The 18342-nt window shown below is 50.5% G+C and overlaps 1 protein-coding gene across 1 annotated transcript in view; it reads left to right on the forward strand.

The window, feature by feature from the left end:
• LASP1 (LIM and SH3 protein 1) overlaps positions 1-18342 on the forward strand; it is a 57832-nt gene that overhangs the window by 18620 nt on the left and 20870 nt on the right. The window contains exon 3 of the mRNA XM_074979046.1: positions 11230-11314. Coding sequence (XP_074835147.1) covers positions 11230-11314 — 85 coding nt within the window. The remainder of the gene's footprint in view (positions 1-11229; positions 11315-18342) is intronic.

An 18342-nucleotide genomic window follows, 5' to 3' on the forward strand; every position in this document is an offset into this window, starting at 1 on the left:
CGCTGCCTGTGTCTAAAAGCCCTCCCTAGGAAAGAGTTAGTCCTCGGTGTAACAGCAGGGCAGGCTTTAGACCCTGAGCTCAGTGGGCAAGTGGCTGTTTTTAGTTTAAGCCCCACTAGCCCCTGCCTGCCTGGGCTGAGAGGTTTTCTCCAAGCTGCAGTGAAGACAGGCAGAAAGGATCTAATAGAGCTGCTAGAGTGGGTCAAACCAGACATCCATCTATCCAGGTGTCCTATCTTCTGACACCAGCCAATGTCAGCTGCCCCAGAGGGAATGAACTGAACCGGGAATCAAGTGATCCATTGCCAGCTTCTGACAGAGGAGCTAGGGACCCCATTCCTGCCCATCCTAGCTAATAGCTGTTGGTAGAGGGATCCTCCAATGACTATCTAGTATTTGTTGTGTGTGCGTGTGGTTTTTTTAAAACCCCGTTTGCTCTGGCTGTCATAACATCCTCTGGCAAGGACTTTCACAGATTGACTGTGTGTGGAGAAATACTTCCTCTTTGTTTTAAACCATTAAGCTATTAATGTCACTGGGTGACACCCCCCCCCCCCAGTTCTTTGTGTATATAGGAACAAGTAAATTTTTATTTACACTCTCCTCAGCAGTCATGATTTTACAGACCTCTCTTAGGTCCTCCTCCACCCATCGTGTGTGGGTTTTTCTTTCCTCTCCCCTCAACTGAAAAGTCCCAGTCTTATTAATCTCTCCTCACCTGGCAGCCATTCCGAGGCCTAATCATTTTTTGTTTGCCCTCTTCTGCCCCTTTTTAACCAATGCCACACACATATATATATTTTTTTTTTTCTTTTTGAGATGAGGCAACCACATGTATTTTTTTTTTCATGATGTGGGCATACCAGGAATGTCTATAGAGGCAATAAGCTACTTTCATCTTTTTTAAGGATGCCTTAACAGAAGGCTACCGTTCCCCTTTTTCTTAGGGGATATCCTGCCCTGCTGTCTGAGATGACTGCAGAATTGCATATCCCTGCTACTGCCGCTGAAAATAGTGTAGATGCGATGGTATGGGTTTCAGTGTAGGGCTGTACAAGCACACTAAGAACCCTGGGCATGTACACGATAGCAAAGTTCCCTATAAGCTAAGCATTTGGGTGGCTATGCAAGAAAGTCGCATGCTGTCCAGCTGATGGAACACCTGCAGCCTGTTTCTACTGGTGGCGCATTCACACATGCCTTAGTGCACACAATAAAACTTATTCTGCACACACGGGGGGGGGGGGAAGGGAGAGACTTGGCAGCCTGCACTGAAGAACTACAAATAACAAGCAGTCCTGTAGCACCTTAGAGTGACAAATTTGTTAGGCCATGAGCTTTCATGGATAAAACCCACTTCTCAGATGACTAGGGTTGGCAGGGGGAGGGCAGGAATCCAGAGTCTGTATAGCAGGGAAGAGGGGAGGTGAAGGAAGCTCCCTGGGGGTGGGAGGGGAGTGTTACTTATCGTTAGTAGGACAAGTGACTGAAGCAAATAAAGTAGGATGCATCTCTTTCCTTTGAATAGCAAAGGTGTGGAAATTTGCCCTTGTAATACATAAAATCTCCATTCAGGCCCAGGTTAAATGTTGGATGTGGAAACAAATTCCAATTCAGATGTCTTCCCTCTCTAAGCGTGTAGTAATCTACTTTTTGTAGATGCATGGCTATTTTTAAACCATTTTTGAATGGCTAGGCAAGATAGCGTTCCCCTGCATTGTCGGTCTGTCCATTCATCCTTTGGGCAAACTGGATCGTCTCTGCACCAGTGTCCATGGCGGAGGGACGTTGCTTGCCGGTGTGATGGCACCTCACGTTAGTGGATGTGCAGGGGTTTGAGTAGCTGATGTGGTTAGGTCCTGTGATGATGGTGTTCATGTGGACGGAGTTGGCAGGAGGGTTTGTTGCAGACAGGTTTCAGCATGGTTACCCTTAGCTGCATTAGTAACGGAGGGAGCTGCGCTAGTCTCTGTACTATCAAAACAAAAAAGCAGTCCAGTAGCACTTAAAGACTAACAAAATAATTTATTAGGTGATGAGCTTTCGTGGGACAGACCGTGTGGGTAGATCAGCTCATGCTGGGCCTTGTATTACGGTGTAGAATTAACCTCAAGGTGAATTTATTTTTCAGTTGACTTTCCATGGTGCTCTATCTAAGCCTTTTTGCCCTGCTGTGCAGAGGAATATCGGCCACTGGCCCTTATGGGGCTGGAGGGGGGAATCCTGTCCTCTGTGGTTCAGAAGGGTTCTGTGTCCTAGATTAACTTTCTAGCCATGGTGCTGCATAGGGCCTATTTCTGGGCACCGGAAGAGTAGCCTGTTTAATAGCAGTGTAAACGGGCACATTGTCGCACAGACTGCATAAATTGTGGGAGATGATGATGCTCCCTCTTCTTAAGGGGTATGTGTGGATGCTCGGTGCAGGGGGGAGATGGAGTGGCACACGCTTCAGTGTTCCTGTGGGATGCTTGATTCCAGAGGGAAGAGACCTGTTATTTCCCATCCAAAGGGGAACATGAGTGGTGGGAACATCCCCTGCCAAGCCTGGGCCTCACTGATGGGGGAAGGCTGGAACAGGGATCCTGACTGCGGCTTTCTGTTCTTGGTGTGTGATTTTCAGTTCTCCAAGCCAAGGAATACACCATGGTTCTCTGACACCCTCCCCAAACCCACCCCCTCTCCAGGCGACCTCCCATGGCATGTGAGACCAGCCTTTCTGGGAATCCCTCCAGATGTTGAGGGTGGGTGAGGGGAAATCATTCCCACGCATGCTGCCTTCTGTTCCCCTGCTGAACCAAGGCTGCTCACCCTGTGCTTTCTCATTAAGGCTTAATTTATTGCTGCCTATTACTGATTCTCATGCATATGAGCTGATTCTTCTTCTGCCTCCTTCCAAGGATACAGGCTCCTGTGTTTATACTAGGAAGCACTGACTTGTGAGTGGGTGATTGAGTCTCAAGCAGGGAGTTACCAATTTAGAGCATTAGCCCCAGACAAAGGATTTAAATGCCTGTTCTTATTCAGGCAGCCCTTCTGTTTCCTGCTTATGCTCATGAGTGCAGTGATGTAAAATCTAGGGAAAAGGTGCAAGAACATCAGTGTTGCCTAATCTTTTTATTTGACCACAGCCCCTGTATAAACTCAAGAATTTTGTGGAGCCCCATTCCTAGGCTTTACCCCCATCCCAGCCTGCAAACCTGCCCTTCCACTCCATCTCCATCTGTGATGCCAGCTGGGGACCCTACGCAGGCAGCCATCTGTACCCAGCAGAGGAGGGCCAGTGTGAATGTGTTCAGCTGGCAGGGGTGAGCCAAGCCAAGCCCAGCAGAGAGGTGTGGCCACTTGGGTAGCAGGGCAAGCAAGGGACTTTCTGCAGCTCCCTGTCCTACTGCCACTGAAATAATCTAACTAAACTTAGATCTCTCCTGTTGGCCGCTAAACCAATTAAATTTAGTTCAACTGTTTCAGCAGTGGCAGGGCCAGGAGCCACAGAGGAATTTTCTCGCAGAACCCTTCTCTTTGCTTCCCAGAACCCCATTTGGGAAAGTCTGTTCTACATAATCACATCTGAGCCAAACAGAATACTTCCCTACTGGCATGGTGCACTCACAGCTCTTATTCCTGTGTTCAGAGCTGTACCAGCTCCTGTCCAGCTAGGTACGGAGGTAAAACAAGTTGTCCAATAGTTACTCTATGGAATTCTAATCCTGGGTCTAACTTAATCGTCATCTCTCTGGTGGTGGGTGCAACCTACATAATTTCTGCCTGGATTCTTCCACTTGCAAAAGAGAGATATTTACCTCCCCCCCCCACCCCTTACCAACACAGGCTAGTTAACATAAAGCGCTTCCAAGAATGTGAAATGGTGGGGGAGCCCAGCTACCTTTCTGGAGGCCTGTCTTTTTAAAAACACTCCTCTTACGGGAGCGTGGCGTTGCAGGGTGGGAGCGGAGATCTTGCAACAGGCAGCCAGTGTTCTGGGTTAGGGCTGGCAGACCTGGGGTGAGAGGGGGCGGTGTGTGTGTGTGTGTGTGTGACATTTACACAGCATCTGAGTTCAACATCTGTCAGAAGGGGGTTCTGTGCCCCATATATGGGGGTGGGGGCTGACTTGAAGGTATATGCTGGTTTTAAATCTGACACACACTGCATACACAACCTCTGATGCATGATACCAGGAGCTTTGAGTGATTTCTCCCCCCCACCCCAAATGTCTTAGGAGCGTTCGCTTTCATCCCCCCTTTTTGGTGGTTGGGGCAAATGGCCTCTGCCTGAAACTGTAAATTGTGCCTTTTGAGTTGTATGTTTCCTGGTGGAGGAGGAAGATCTCTTGAGTCTGTTAAGCAGCTCAGCACCAGCCCCCTCCAAATATCAGCTCCTTGAGAGGAATTTAAAATTCCTCACCCAGTGAAAGCTGGGCCCTGCCCCCTCCTCCATCTCCTGCCTGGTATTTCCAATGCTATGACCCCACATTCTCTCACACCAACACCCTGAGGCCACGGCTGGGAGTTCTGCCGCTCTTGCATTAGCCTGCCCAGCGCTTCGGATGTGGTTACCATGGTAACCCAATGATTATGCTCTCAGCAGCTAGCAGGAAGCTCATGGGCCATGACGGAACCACAGATGCAGCTCTGTGTCTTGCCAGTGGGGGGGGGGGTGCGATGGGGGGAGGGTTTTCTAAAAATTCTGACACCCCCCCGCCAAACCCATCTCTCACTGCAGTGCAGCATCTCCCTGGGCTAGCCTGACTGTATAAAAGGCTTCTCTTCTGTGAGGTGAGAGGATTTCTACCCTCCTTCTACTTACCAGTGAGCTCTGGCGTGAAGGGGGTATGTCTGTCTCCAAAAAGTGAAGCACAGTCCTACAATAGCTCTTATGAGAAGAGCGACTACCCCTCTTGCCGCCTTTACTGGGCAGTTGTCCATGTTGCTGCATCCACTGATACTGGTGTCACTCTGGTCCGTTCCCCTTGGTCTTATAGAATCATAGAGCTGGAGGGGACTTCAGGAGGTCATCTAGTCCAGCCTGCTGCTTCAAGCAGGATCGACCCCAACAAAGACATCCCAGCCAGTACCTTGTCAAGGAGGGACTTAAAAACCTCAGGGGATGGAGAATCTACCATCTCTCTAGGTAACACATTCCAGTGCTTCACCACCCTCCTGGTGAAGTAGTTTTTCCTAATATCCAGCCTACTCCTCTCCTGCTGTATCTTCAGACCATGGCTCCTTGTTCTGCCATCTCTCATCCCTGAGAACAGTTCCTCTTCCTCATGGAGAAAGAGGCTAGAGGTCTTGTCAGATCTGCTCCATCCGGCTTTAAGGGGCCGTGCTGTAACTGAGGAGGGGTTGCTGGGTTTGAGTGCCAGAAGATTCTTCAAACCAACAGAGAACCTTGGCTTGGCTTTTGGCTCCTTGGAGGTCTAGGTTCTTGAATGGCCCTTTCTGCCATTAAATGGGGGTCAGCCCTGGGGAAAGTTTGTAGCTCAATCCTTTGAAGAAACCCATTTGCATCAGGGGTGGGCAGAAATCATGTCAAGGCAGATCCAGCTTGCCAAGCATTTCTCTCCAGCCCACCCAGCTGAGGTGCATGCTTACAGCCAAGGGAGTGTGTTCATCTGTCCCTGCTACAGCCCAGCCACTCCAGGACACTCCTGCTAGCTGTAGAGCAGCAGAGGATAGTGCTGGAGTCAGGGTGTTCCCCTGCCTTTGTACCTTTTTGCTGCAGATGTGGGGGAGAGGGAGAGACACAGGGGAGCTGCTCCAGATCTGAAGCATGGGTGGTAAGTGACTCATTCAGGAGTGCAGAGCTGGGGAGCAGGGAGACGACGGAGACAGGGTGGGTTCTCTCAGAAACTTCCCCACCAGTAGCCAGTGCACATTCATGTCACTGTCACACCCAGTGCCTGTCAGACCCCACAGCACACGCTCAGCGTGTCACAAAGGTGGTCTCTCGCACATGGAGAGGTAGCCCTGTTTCTGAAGATACAGGCTACAGGACTGATGTGTGTGTTAGCATTTTAAAGACTAACACACAACTCTGAATCCAGGAAATTCTGGAAATCCAATTCAGAAGTGGGTCTGTCCCACAAAAGCTCATCACCCCATAAATCGCTTCTAGTCTTTAAAGTGCTACAGGCCTGCTTGTTTCCTTTTTCACAGTCGCGCTTTGTCTCTCTCGCTGTAGCTCCCAGCCCACCTCTTCTGCCTGAGGCCCCGCCCCTTCCTGGGAGGTGTAGTGCCCCATGCCGGCCTGGTGACCACGACCAAACTTTGTGGGGTGGCCCCCCTGTGAATGAGAATCTGGCAGCCTTTTCAGCATCTTCAGAGGACTTCATAGGGCTGCACCTGCTCTTTCCTCACAATGCCATAATGGGGCCTCTCCTGCCCCAATGAAGTGAGGCCATGGCATTACAGGCTTACCACACTAGCCTTGCGTAAGCACCGCGCTTGCAGTAAAAGAAAAAACCAGCTGCTGCTATGCTAACTGAAGTGCAGCCTTGGCGCTTCCAGCTGGTGACGTCTGAAGAAACGTAGGCTCAGCTCCTGGCATCCAGAGCCTTCCAGGGAAGAGAGGAGATGGAGGTGGGCAGGGCGAAGGAAATGACCCACAGTGTGGGGGTGGGGAAACACCATCCCTTAGGGGTTTCAGAAATGCGATGTGCTGGAATTCCAGGCATGAGCGGAGAGCGCTTGCGGCGTCTCTGCTGTTCCAGCTTACCAACGTCTCTGTTCTGGAGCCTGTTACAGGCTGAATCCTGTTCTGGTCCTGTCTTAGCCTGGTGCAGTGAGGACACCTATGTGCCTTCTTCTAAAGCAGTGCTTTTGAATCAGGGAACAAGACAGCTGGCAGGGAACCACTGGGCTACAAAGGTGCCTTGAACAGGGTCTCCTAGCAGCGTGCTTCAGTGTTAAATCTAAAACTCTCTTTAATGCGCATCTCCAAGCTTACTGCTTCCGCGCCATCTATGACTGACTAGTAACCGGTTCCCCATGTCCTTCCCTGCTCCCCGCCCCAGATTCTGCCAACTTTCTTGTTTCTGCTATTGGGCCTTGAGCTCCATCTTAGACCATCTCCCTGCAAGGTTTGAAACCCTGTTAACTGCATTTAAAGGCAGCTGTTAAGTTTTAGTCCCCGCCCACCCATAAGCTTAAGGCCTGAGATCTCTGCTAGCCAAATTCTGCCCGGGATCTGCATCTAACCCAGCTAGAACTTTGGGAAACCCTTCGTCCACAAAGGCCAGGGGAATTTGTCTAGATGCTGTTTAAATGGCTAACTGTGGGGGCTATGTTTGCCTTGTAGGGGCAGAGTGACTGCTGCTGGCACTACTTCCCTTTCCAAACACCGCTTTGGTCAGGACTTCTAACAACCAACTCTGCCTTGGGCAAGTTAGATTACAGGCTGGCTAAACCAGCAGGTGTTGAGTCCCATTGCTGTTCCCACTGGCTGGAACAGGTGGTTAGATGTGTTAAATGGGAGGCCAGCTCTTCTTTTTGAAGTGCTTTGCTTCAGGGGCCAGCATGACAGGTATGCCCCCAGCTGTTCCCACTCCAGAGCTTTCTTCTGGCAAGATACCCCTGCCTGTTGCTGTGCAAGGAATAGCCCCTGTAAAACACACTCTGCTGCGGAGTCCGGCAAGTGTTTTTATAGCTGCATCTGTAGGGCTTTGTAGTCTGCATTGGGATGGGGGGGTGGAGATCAGGGCTCATCCCAATCCAGTCTAATCCAAATTGGAATTTTAAAAAGCCCCTTGGCTTGAGCAGTAGACATTGTAAAACTGGTTCCTGCCCCCTTTTAAGTCTCTCATTTACCCAGGCTTCTGGTTGGGGCTGTGAAGAGATGAGCAGGGTTAGACTCATGCAGGCAAGATAACCCTGCTCCAGCCCCACACCCCCCCATGGCCCCAATTAGACTAGGGAAGAGAGGGGTAGTCCTGCAAACAATGTGCCAGTTTTCTTTTATTGAAACTGCACAGGGTTTGAGGTGGGAGCGGGGGGACTAAATGCCTGCAGAGCAGGGAAATAGTCCATTTAACCATACACTTCTCTCCTGCACCCTCAGAGCCAAGGCATCCCTGTCCTTGCTGACAAGACATAGCCACAGGCATTTGTGCATCGGGGCGGGGGGCGGGGGGCAGCAGCTGGTGAATAGATTGTCTGCTGCCCTCCTTCTCCCCTCTGACTGGGGGAGGGGGACTGCATGCGGGGATTGCACTGCAGGATGGGGGAGGGGAGGAGACCAGACTGGCAAGCTGTTGCTTTTTACATTCTAGAAAAGGGGGATTTGGCTCTTTTCTGAGCACTAAGGCAGGGCCCTATTTTTAACCTTGAATTTCCTGCCCTGCTGCTGGGTCACAGGTATCTGCTGTTGCAGGAAGAGGCATAGGGGCCTGCGGCTGTGGTGTGCACGCGCTCGCGCTCTCTCTCTCTCTCTCGTAAGTCTTTGCGCTGCCCTGCACGAGGCCCAAGCTGTGCAAAGGCAGTTGCTGGCAGCTAGGCCTCTGCTCCCCACTTTGGTATCTTGCACATCAGCCTTAGGTGTTTGCTTTTTGGTCTCAGCTGGCCAGTCTAGGGCAGAGGTGTGAACGGCAGGATGCTGCGCATAGAGGGCTGCTCATGCTCCAAGTTCCTTCCTGTCTGTCTCTTCAGGACCCCCTGTTCACCGCTGGCACCAGTCTACATGACAGATGAAAACGAGCTTCCCTGCTCCTCCCCCACCCCACCCCCAAAACCACTACCACGCCAACAGGCTACCCAGAGTCACACCTGTGCTAAAGTGATACTTAGTCCAGACCTTCCCAGAGTCTTATTTCAGTTACAGGGGGGCCCAAATGTGGCTCCTCTCTGCTTTCCCTGGGTGAGGGGTCAAACACGCTGTAACCAGACCTGGCTGGTTCTAGTGTGTGGCATTTTGGCTAGAGGCTGCACAGAAACCAGCATTCAGTGCTGGGGTAAACTCTCTCCCACCCCTCTTTGGGAAGGTCATTTCAAGGGAGAAGGCGTAAAATTCCAAAGAGTGACCAGGCGGCTGGTTCCTGAAGCTCCTTTTGGATCTTTCTTCAACTGCATGCAGCCTGCTCTATGAACAGAGGCGAAGTGGGTCAGCTAGACACAACAGCCTCTTTCCAGAGCTGATGCGCCATGGAGGTGTGGGATGTTTTAATATAATGAATGCAGACAGCTGATATGCACCCAAATGCCATGGCTTTTCATGAGAATTTAGCCATTTCGTCCTTGAGCTACAAAAGTGAAATTGACAGTACTGCAGGACAGCAACACAGAGTTTTTCAAAGAACATTAGTAGGGCCTTGTTTTAGCAGGGGAGGGCTACTTCCTATTCCTTGCTCTACCATCCAGCCCAGCACTACTGCATCTCTTCTACCTTTTTCAGTCAGTATTTCCCTAGCCTGTGTCCTCTGGTGAAAGGATCAGAGGCTTTTCCAGACCTGCCCAGGCAACTTGCTCTCTTCACTATCTCCAGCATAACACCTGACTGTTGCAGGGGAACTATCTAGCTTCTGCCATTCCACAAAGCAGTTACACCAGCATAAAGGCTTGAATTCCCTCGCCGTGTATTCTTAGGGAGCTGAGAGCATAAATAGCCAGGACCCCACGTGATAACCAATTTGAAGGCAGTTTGAAGTGGCAACCTTGACGCTTTCCTTTTCTGGACCTTGTCTTCCCCGAATTTTCCCCCGATGTGCAGACAAGGAAACGAGTGAGCCTAGCTGGGGGTGGGGTGGGGCAGGGCGGGTGGTGTGCTTTTTAATCAGTGGAGTCTCTTGTAATGTGGAAGAGAGCATTGCCTAACAGTGGTGGTGGGACTGGCTTCAGGGATTGTTAATGTTGACCACTGGCTAACTGGAATTGGCAATCAACCATACCAAGAAAGAATCGGCATCCATGTCTTGCACACAACCCCGGTGTAAAGCCTTGGTGCCTGCAAGACTATATCAGATAAGCAAAGGAAGATTGGTGTAGGGCAGCTTCCTGGTTGTGCCTGCCTGTCTTGTTGGAGGGTGGGGAACGGGTGAACAAATTCTTCAGCTGCCCTCTGCCTCTCTCTAGCATTTTTAGAGCCCAGGCAAATGCTTGGCCAGCTTTCTTTCTCCTGTTCTCTTGGTGCACCTCAGTCCTGACCTGTTTGTTCAAGTCCTGCTCAGAATGACTTTTTTGCTCTGCACCTGTTGTGGAGTTTGGGCTTTCAATTCCTTTGTGGCTGAGACACGCCTTTTGAATTGGTAGCTAAGAGGGCTGTGCAAACTCCCTTGGTGTAGATGGAGAGTGTCTGTCTTGCTTTCCAGCTGCAGGACTCAGCATTTGCTCTCAGCAGTCAAGTTTCTCTGGCTGCTGATTTGTATTGTCTCCAGCAATGGTGGAATGGAATGTTCTCATGCCTCTATGAGCTGCCTGGGAATATAGCACTTGGGCGTGCTGCCAGACTTGGATGCTGTTCTGCTGCAGGGCAGCCCCCATGGTTGGGGAACCCCCATGTCCATGAGTTCTTGGGGCTTGTCTCAACTAAGTGGTAATACTAATGCTGTAGTAGAACAGCTAAGCAGCACAATCCCCTGTGTGGCTGCAAGTCAGTGGCTTTATTACTGTACTGATGGGCTATCCGGGCAGAAATCCCTGTTGTGCCCATAAGTCTGCATCAGCACTGGCTCGTTTTACGCTCCCTTTGCTGAAACAGCTAAACAGGCGCAAAGTCTGCATAGACCAGTCCTTACAGTCACTAATACTGAGACCTGTATCCCCAGGGCAGCTGCTTAATAGACAAGCAAGAGCCTTCAGGAAGGCACACTAGGCTCTTTCCAGAAGTCTAGACTTTTTTTTTTTTTCCTTCAGCCTTTCTCTGGAGCAGGTGTGGGGTAGTGCTAAAGAGTTTCCTCTCGGAAGTTTTGAAAATTTCTCTCCTTGTGCACTAACTTCATGCTAGCAAAAGGCATCCCAATGGCAGTCTTCACTCTGCTGCTGTAGCCATTTTAACAAGACACTGCAGCCCTACTCTTAGCAGAGGATCTGTTCCTAGAACAGGAGGTGTTGGGACTCCAGGAGCCCGTGGAGTCCTTGGTGAGCTCAAGGCAGAAGCAGAAACCTGAATTGGAGGCGGGTGGGTTGGAAGTGGGGCTGATGTCTTCCTGGGACAGGCCCATCTGTGTGGCCCCCTGTGCAAGCTCAGTTTGGTGTGTCTCATTTTGGGGATGGTAATGGGTCTTGCTTCTCCTCTCAGACACTACCCGAAGCAGTCCTTCACCATGGTGGCAGACACTCCGGAGAACCTGCGTCTAAAGCAGCAGAGTGAGCTTCAGAGCCAGGTAAGAATGCTGTCTAAGGCATCCCAGCCCCTCTGCCAGGCTCCTGTAGCTTGCCAAGCTTTCTGTGCTCTGACCTTCCATCTCTAGCTCATTCTGAGAAGGAGGAGCCCAGCTCCGGGTGGGCCTTTTCAGAGTATTGCATGGATTGGGAAGCCTGGCAGTTCCTCTAGTCAATCTAGACCTGTGCCTTGGCTCTGAGAGTCCCAACTCCAATGTGAGCTGAGCAACAGGGAGGTCCTGCTGTCTGGTTTTTCTTACATTCTATCCCAAACGGTGTCTGTCTTTTATACTGCCATCTCTTGGCTCCTGGTTAGACCCACAGGCCTCATGCCCTTTCACAGGCAAACTGCTCCCTAGAACCCCAGAGGCTGATACAAATGGAGGAGAGGAAGGGATGGGAATCGGATCTGGTGAAAGTCTTCCTGTGTGTATGGACTGCAAGTGGACAGCTCCCTCCCATCCTGGGCTCCAGAGATGGAGCCTGGTCAGTGAAAGCCCCACAGCTGCAAGGCAGAGCTTTGAGCTATCGCCCTGACTCTACTGGCAAATAGGAATTGGCTTTAGCTTTAGATCTTTTGAGGTGAACCAAGAACATCTCTTCTTCCTCCTTCCTTCCCTGGAGTGTTGAAACATGTAGCGGTTGCAGCTCGAAAGCTTAGATCACAATCTGCAAAGTTCCCTTTAAACAGGGTGTAATTTCTTTGGAAAGACCAGTGTGAGGGGCCAGCCTCCTGTCGGGGGAATTCTCAGGATCCCTCAGCACTGTAGGGAGCCAGGCTCTCCATGGGAATCCAAGCCAAAGGAGATGATCTCATGGCTGCTTCCAAGTGCCATCTCTTACTGCCCGGCACTGTTATGCCTTTGACTGCAAGGCAGCAACACCGATTAGCGACTGGAATACTGTGCCTGGCAGGATGATGCATCCAGGGCAATGTTTGAACAACTGACAAGCATACGAGCAGCAGCTGTGGTAATTATGCTGAGAATCTAATTATGCTACTTCCCCCACCGCCCCAAAGGTGTACAAGCCTGCTTTTGAGGGGCTGGCCTGCCTCTGAGCAAGCTTCACAGAGGCTCTTTCGGGCTTGGAAAGCTCAGGGCAGGGAACACACTGCCCAGGGCTCGCCAGGGTGCTGTTTTCAGGGTGAGCTGGCGCGTTCCCCTCCCTGCCGTGCTGCAAAGAGCACAACGACCTTCCTTTCCTCTTCCCTATTAACTGAGAAGTGCCTGGAGCTAAAATGCAGCTTGCTGGGAATAGTTTTCATTGGGGGGCGGGGGGAGAAGGGCTAGGCCCCCCCCCCCCAGCTTCCCAGGGCAGATGTTGGCAGCTGGTGTATGTTCTGGGAGGGGCCCTTCAGCTCTAGTTTTGAAACCTCTGCTTTGGCAAGGTCCCTTCCGTGTGGCCTGTTTCTCAACAGCTCTGACTTGCACAAATGCAGCTTGGCCTGAGCAGTCAGGGCTTGCTTTGGGCCCCCTAGAGCTATGGGGATGGCAAGTGCTGCTTCTTCAGGGTAACAGGCAATCTCTGCACAGAGACCCCAGGAGTGCGCGAGTGAGGCCACATCAGTTAGAGAACCTTCTGGGGCTGCCTTCCAGCATATGTCCACTGGGCACAGAAACTGTCCAGGACCTCTGTGTCTGCATGTAGAGGAACTTTTCTATTCTAAACCCAGACAGGACCACTGATCCTCTAGCCAGACTGACGGGGCACATAGAGGGATTCCCCAGTTCTGAACTGATGCAAATGCTGGTTTGCTGGGTCAGGTTGCAGGGAAACGGTATAATTTTACATCACCCGTGGCCTCGGTCTCCTCTCTTCAGCTGCAACTCTCCCCGCCCCATTTCTCATCCTCCAGCAGGAAATAGTATTTTTTCTAAAGAAAACAGACCAGTCATTGCTGGGGGGATGTCCAGGACAGCTGCTGGACCCGAGAGTACCAGGACTGTGCAGTTGCAGGCAGACTGGATTAGCCAGTCATAATTTGTTCCAGAAAAGCAGCGGTCCCTGATGACTCTCTTGGTGGTGGTAGGAAGTTCTTACTGCAAATGCTCTTAATTTGGGGACCTTTTTGGCTTAAGCCACTGGAGGGGGAAGGCTAAGTCCCTCTCAAGTTAAAACCCCTCCGCACTCTTTGGAATCATAAATTGGCTGAGACTCTCCTGAGAAACTTCCATGCAGTTCACCAGGTGGTGTCAGACCTCAGGGAAGACCTTTTCCTTGTTTAGATAGGAAGGATCCCACAATTCTCTTCCTAGGAATCTTCTGTTAAGCTGGTCGGCTGGTGCCCTCCAACCGAGAGGCAGCTGTACTTGTGAGGCTTTGTACAGAGCAAAGTACCTTAAGCAACTGTGGTATGACCTGTGCTGTGGAAATGTCAGTGGCTCTTCTTCCCCCTTCCCTGCCTCCTTGCTACATTGCAAAGCTGCACTCTTGGCAGGCAAGCTGGGTGCCAGGTAAGTGGCATTTTGCCGGTCACGCACAATGGCTGGGACTCAGGATGCTTGTTTACTTCTCTCTGGGAGGCTCGAGCAGGAAACCAGTCTGGTCCCTCTTCATCTGATCCCTGGCGAATCTTGTTTGGACCCAAACCCCTGGACACAGGAGAGACAAAAGGGTCCCTGCCCCAAGCATCCTGCTAGAGCAGCATCCCTCTCTCCTATCATACTGGAACACTGCTTCGGCACCTCCCTCTAACTTTTTTCATACATGGGCAGAATAAATTTTGGGCTGCTGAGGCAGGCGCAGATATACACCACCAATAAAAACACATCCTTCTGGCTGTGGGTGCTCTGCCAGTCAATTTTGAGTGACACCTGAATCTCTTCTGAGTGGCTGCCTGAGCACTTGGCTTACAGGGAACCCTGCTCAAGGCCCCTCCCTGCCTATGCAGGGCCTTGTTGCAGGAGGGAATGCTTTTCAGTTGAGCTAGAATAGACCAAGCCATGCAGCAGCTTCCATCTGAAGTGTTCCAGTCATTTGGCAAATACTAGATAAGGTTCTGCTTGATCTAGGAGTGAGAGGTGTGCCAGCCTAGGATAAGGCAGCTGTTGTCAGCACTGAAAAATGCTTCTTGACAAGAAGCAGAGTCCAGTAGAAATGACCTGGGCCCAGAGTTAGTAGAACAAAGTCCTAGCTGGGCAAGGAAGCCCAGTCTGGTGGCTAGGGAATCCCTCTGGCACCTGGAGTCTGTGACCTTGGGTGGATTTTCCTAATCTAGTTTGTGCCTCTGCTGTCCATCTGCGCAAAACACTTGCTTCCCCATGGCACAGGGCATCTGGGAAGCCGTAATGGGAGTCAGCTATAAGCAGTTCAAGTGGGTGACTCCCTCAGCTGTGGGATCCCTGTGCAATATTTAGGGATTTAATCTCGAACATTAGTCCTAGTCAGGGGTGCTCAATTTAAGATGTCTTGAGGGGGCAGCGATGTACCTTTCCTAATCTTGCATTAGGAAATCACAAAGTTGCCACTCTCTTGTGAGAGACACCAGGACTTTCAGAAAATTCCACCTCCTAGCAAGCCCCATAAATCGGGGCGCTGGTTTGCCTTCCAAAAGGTGCCCATCTATTGATCCCGTAAGTGACCAGGTTTTCTCAGAGGCTGTCCCTCACAGTACTGCTGGGGCCTTTCCAATGTTCCCTGTAAGCTGAGCACTTGGTCGGCCACCCAGAGCGCCCACAGCTGGCAGCATGTTTCTACTGGTGGTGCACATCCACACGTGCCTGGGTGTGCGTAAGAAAACTTATTCTGTCCATGAATGGAAAAAATTAGAGGCAACCCTGGACTTTAGGCTTATGTAAAAGCCTGTCCTCACAGGTGAATGGTGCTAGGATCTACTTTATAACTGTAGCAGAGAGAGAGACTATCAAAACCAAAAAGCAGTCCACTAGCACTTTAAAGGCTAACAAAATAATTTAATAGGTGATGAGCTTTCGTGGGACAGACTCACTTCTTCAGATCATAACCACACCAGAACAGACTCTGTATCTGAACTATTCCTCCTCCTGTGACCCTGCTCTTGTGGGGGCTGTGAAGAGGAAGTTCCTTCAGGTTGGAGGAAGGAGGCAGGACAGAGGGCCTGGAAGCCATTTCTCCATTTTTATGTGCTGCTGGCTGTAGCTGGAGGCTCAAAATTCCTTGGACTGTTCTGTCTCCTGGCTGTATCTTGAGCCCAGCCCAGAGGGCCAGAGAAATCTAACCTGCGGTTTCTGCTGCCGTTGCCCCAGTTGAACAGTGTGGGCAGATGGTCTCGGCCCTGGCGAATATGACTGGTGGCGCGCAGAGCTATTGGTCTGAATGGAACCTAGATTTGTTAGCACCTCCACCATAGTAGAGGCCTGACTGTGCCCAGAGGAGGAATGAAAGAGGACTTAATCCCTCCCTGGTGTGGTGTTGGAGAGAGGGGCCAGCTGCATGTTGGATGGGAAATGAATGGGCTTGGACGGGTGCCGAAGGGTATGTGTGGTTCCTCCAGCCGAGGCCTGTGCACACATGGGAATAATGGCTGGGCTACCAATAGAGGGCTGAGATTGCTCTCCTCTGGTTAGTACGACCAGCAGCGCCGCCTCCCTCAGGATCAGAGAGCAGATTTTAGAAGTCACCCTGAGAAGAGATACTCAGTGGAATCCTGGAAGGCGGTAGTTAAGCAAAGGGCTATGTAGTAGCAGAAAACTACCACAGTAAAATGCCCAGGGCCCTGTAGGGAGGTTGGATCTTAACATGCATAAGATAAGGAATAAGGATAAGATCCTAATTCCTTTTATGCCTGCCTTTGTTCTGCTTACAAAGGGAGTTTCCTCCCTTTCAAGCCCCAAACATTTTAGATGTCTTGAAGCACTTCAGTTACTACCCAATTATTTCTCTTTGGCTTCAAAGAGGGCTGGCCACCAAACCTGCCCAGAGCTGAGCAAACCCTGCAGAGTCTGGAATGGGACTCCTGGGGTCTTCACAGGATCAGTGGTCCATCTTGGAGGCCAACTGGACAAACCCAAGCTCCGGCTGGCAAAGTGGGGCCAGTATGACTGCAGCTACACAAGGAGCATTGCCAGTACAGAAACATAACTTCTCTCCCCACGCTGATACTTCTACACTTGCAGAAGTCTTTGTGTAGACATGGATGTAGAATCAGTAGGGGAGGGGCTTTCTGTGGGAATGGTCTCCTGCTACATTCTTCAGGTCGCTAATTAAGCATTAAAAATAGAGCCTTGATTAAACATTTCCTAGAGCCAATCTAGCATTCACTGTCCTACAGCCCTGCTGGGCTAGGGAGCGAGAAACCTGTGGCTATATCTGTGGGTCTCAAGGTCCCAGATCCTGGAGAGTACTGAGCTATGTTGGAGGAGAACTGGGTGGCCTGTCTCTGCTCTAGATTTTCAAACCAGAGGGAATTGGCTCTTCCTGGTAACAGTCCTTGGCCAATATACAAGGTTCTAATTGTGGATGTAACCTCCTGTACCCTGGCATTTTTGAGAGGGATGTTCTGTAGCAGATCTGTTCTAATGCTGCAGTTTATAGCAGTGCTGACACTAGTAACTTCCCATTGGTAGATGCAGGACTTTAGTCCCCCAAAACAATGCTCTGAATATAAACTCCCAACTGTATGCTGGTCCTAGTTGTAAATTTTTCCTGTTTACATGGGAGCTGGGGTCCAATTGTGTGCCGTGCTGCAACTGGTGAAGGTGATCTTCATCAAGTCTCTGGGTTTCTATTTATAATTGCCAAGAAGGCGTCACTACTTCTGGTAACTCTTGGAAGCAATGATTATTGCTCCTACAGCTAAACTAGGACCACTAAGTGACAGCTTTTACGCCTTTGCTCCCTTCCTGCTGCCCACATGTGCCAGAAAAATCACAGGGTTTTCATCCTGTGGCTTCCCTCCCAAACTTCTGAAATTGGTACCTTTTGGAGAAATATTTTGATGCAACCTTTCCTGTTTTGATGCAACTTTTCCTGTCCAGGGTGGAGGCGCCTGTTGTGTGGATGGCCTGAAGCTGTTTTGTCTCAAACTTTGCTTTGTTTTCCCCATTTGCCACTTTTTGGTCTCACTGAAGGTCTTTTTTTCTACACGACATTAAAACACCAGCTTGCTAACACAAGTGAACTGGGAGCTGCTGGGCCTCGCGAAGTGAGGGGGTTATGTCTTCTGTAGCTGCTGTTAAGCAGTTGCTGGAGCAAACTGGTACCATGTTCTGGCAGGATTCAGGTCTCTGCTTCCAGCATCAGGAGGGGTAAGTGGGAAATATTCCCTCCTCAGTGAACTGGTTTCACTGTGAATCTTAGAGATCCTACACGCGGTTTGCCATTAGATGCCAGTCTATGGAGGACAGCAGGGAGACCCCTCCAGCTACACAAAGCAGTTCTGGGACACTGTAGGAATTGCTGATGGAGCAAAGACTAAAACTCTCTCTATTTCTCTCAAAGGAAGACCCACTTCCTCACAAAAGCTCACTACTTAAATAATAACTTTTTTGTTAGCCTTCAGGGTTCTACAGGACTGCTTGAGAACCACTGACCTAGACAAATAAACTTTTTTCTTCCCATGAACAATTTGAAAATTACCAAGGGTCTCTGTGGGCCACTTAATGATCTCTCCATATGTTTGTACCTTTAGCTAACTATCTTCTAAAATGCTGTGGATAAAAGCGCTATATCTAGGACATGCATAGTAAACATCTTTTTGTTCTACCATGGGCTGTGCGCCACTCACAGTTTGATATCGGCAAGAGTCTCTCCCTGGCCACAGCAGCGACAGCTGAGGTAGGGAAAGGAGGGTCATCTCCCCAGCTCTAGGGCAACAGCTACAGGGAGCCAGTCACCTCTTTCTCTGTCCACATCCCAAATTCCCCTTCACCCACAGTCTTCCCACCTGCCCCTCTATCCCTGCAAAACCACCACATTGCCTAACACATGACAGTCCAGGATCCAACCACATAATTAATGGAAACAACCCTGCGAGCCCCCACTTAGATGGGCAGCTTTTTATTCTCACATGCAGTGGCCCAGGCATGCAGGTGAGTGGGAGCTATCCCTG

The sequence above is a fragment of the Carettochelys insculpta genome, chromosome 28 (assembly GCF_033958435.1).
Source record: "Carettochelys insculpta isolate YL-2023 chromosome 28, ASM3395843v1, whole genome shotgun sequence".
Classification (NCBI taxonomy): Eukaryota; Metazoa; Chordata; order Testudines; family Carettochelyidae; genus Carettochelys; species Carettochelys insculpta.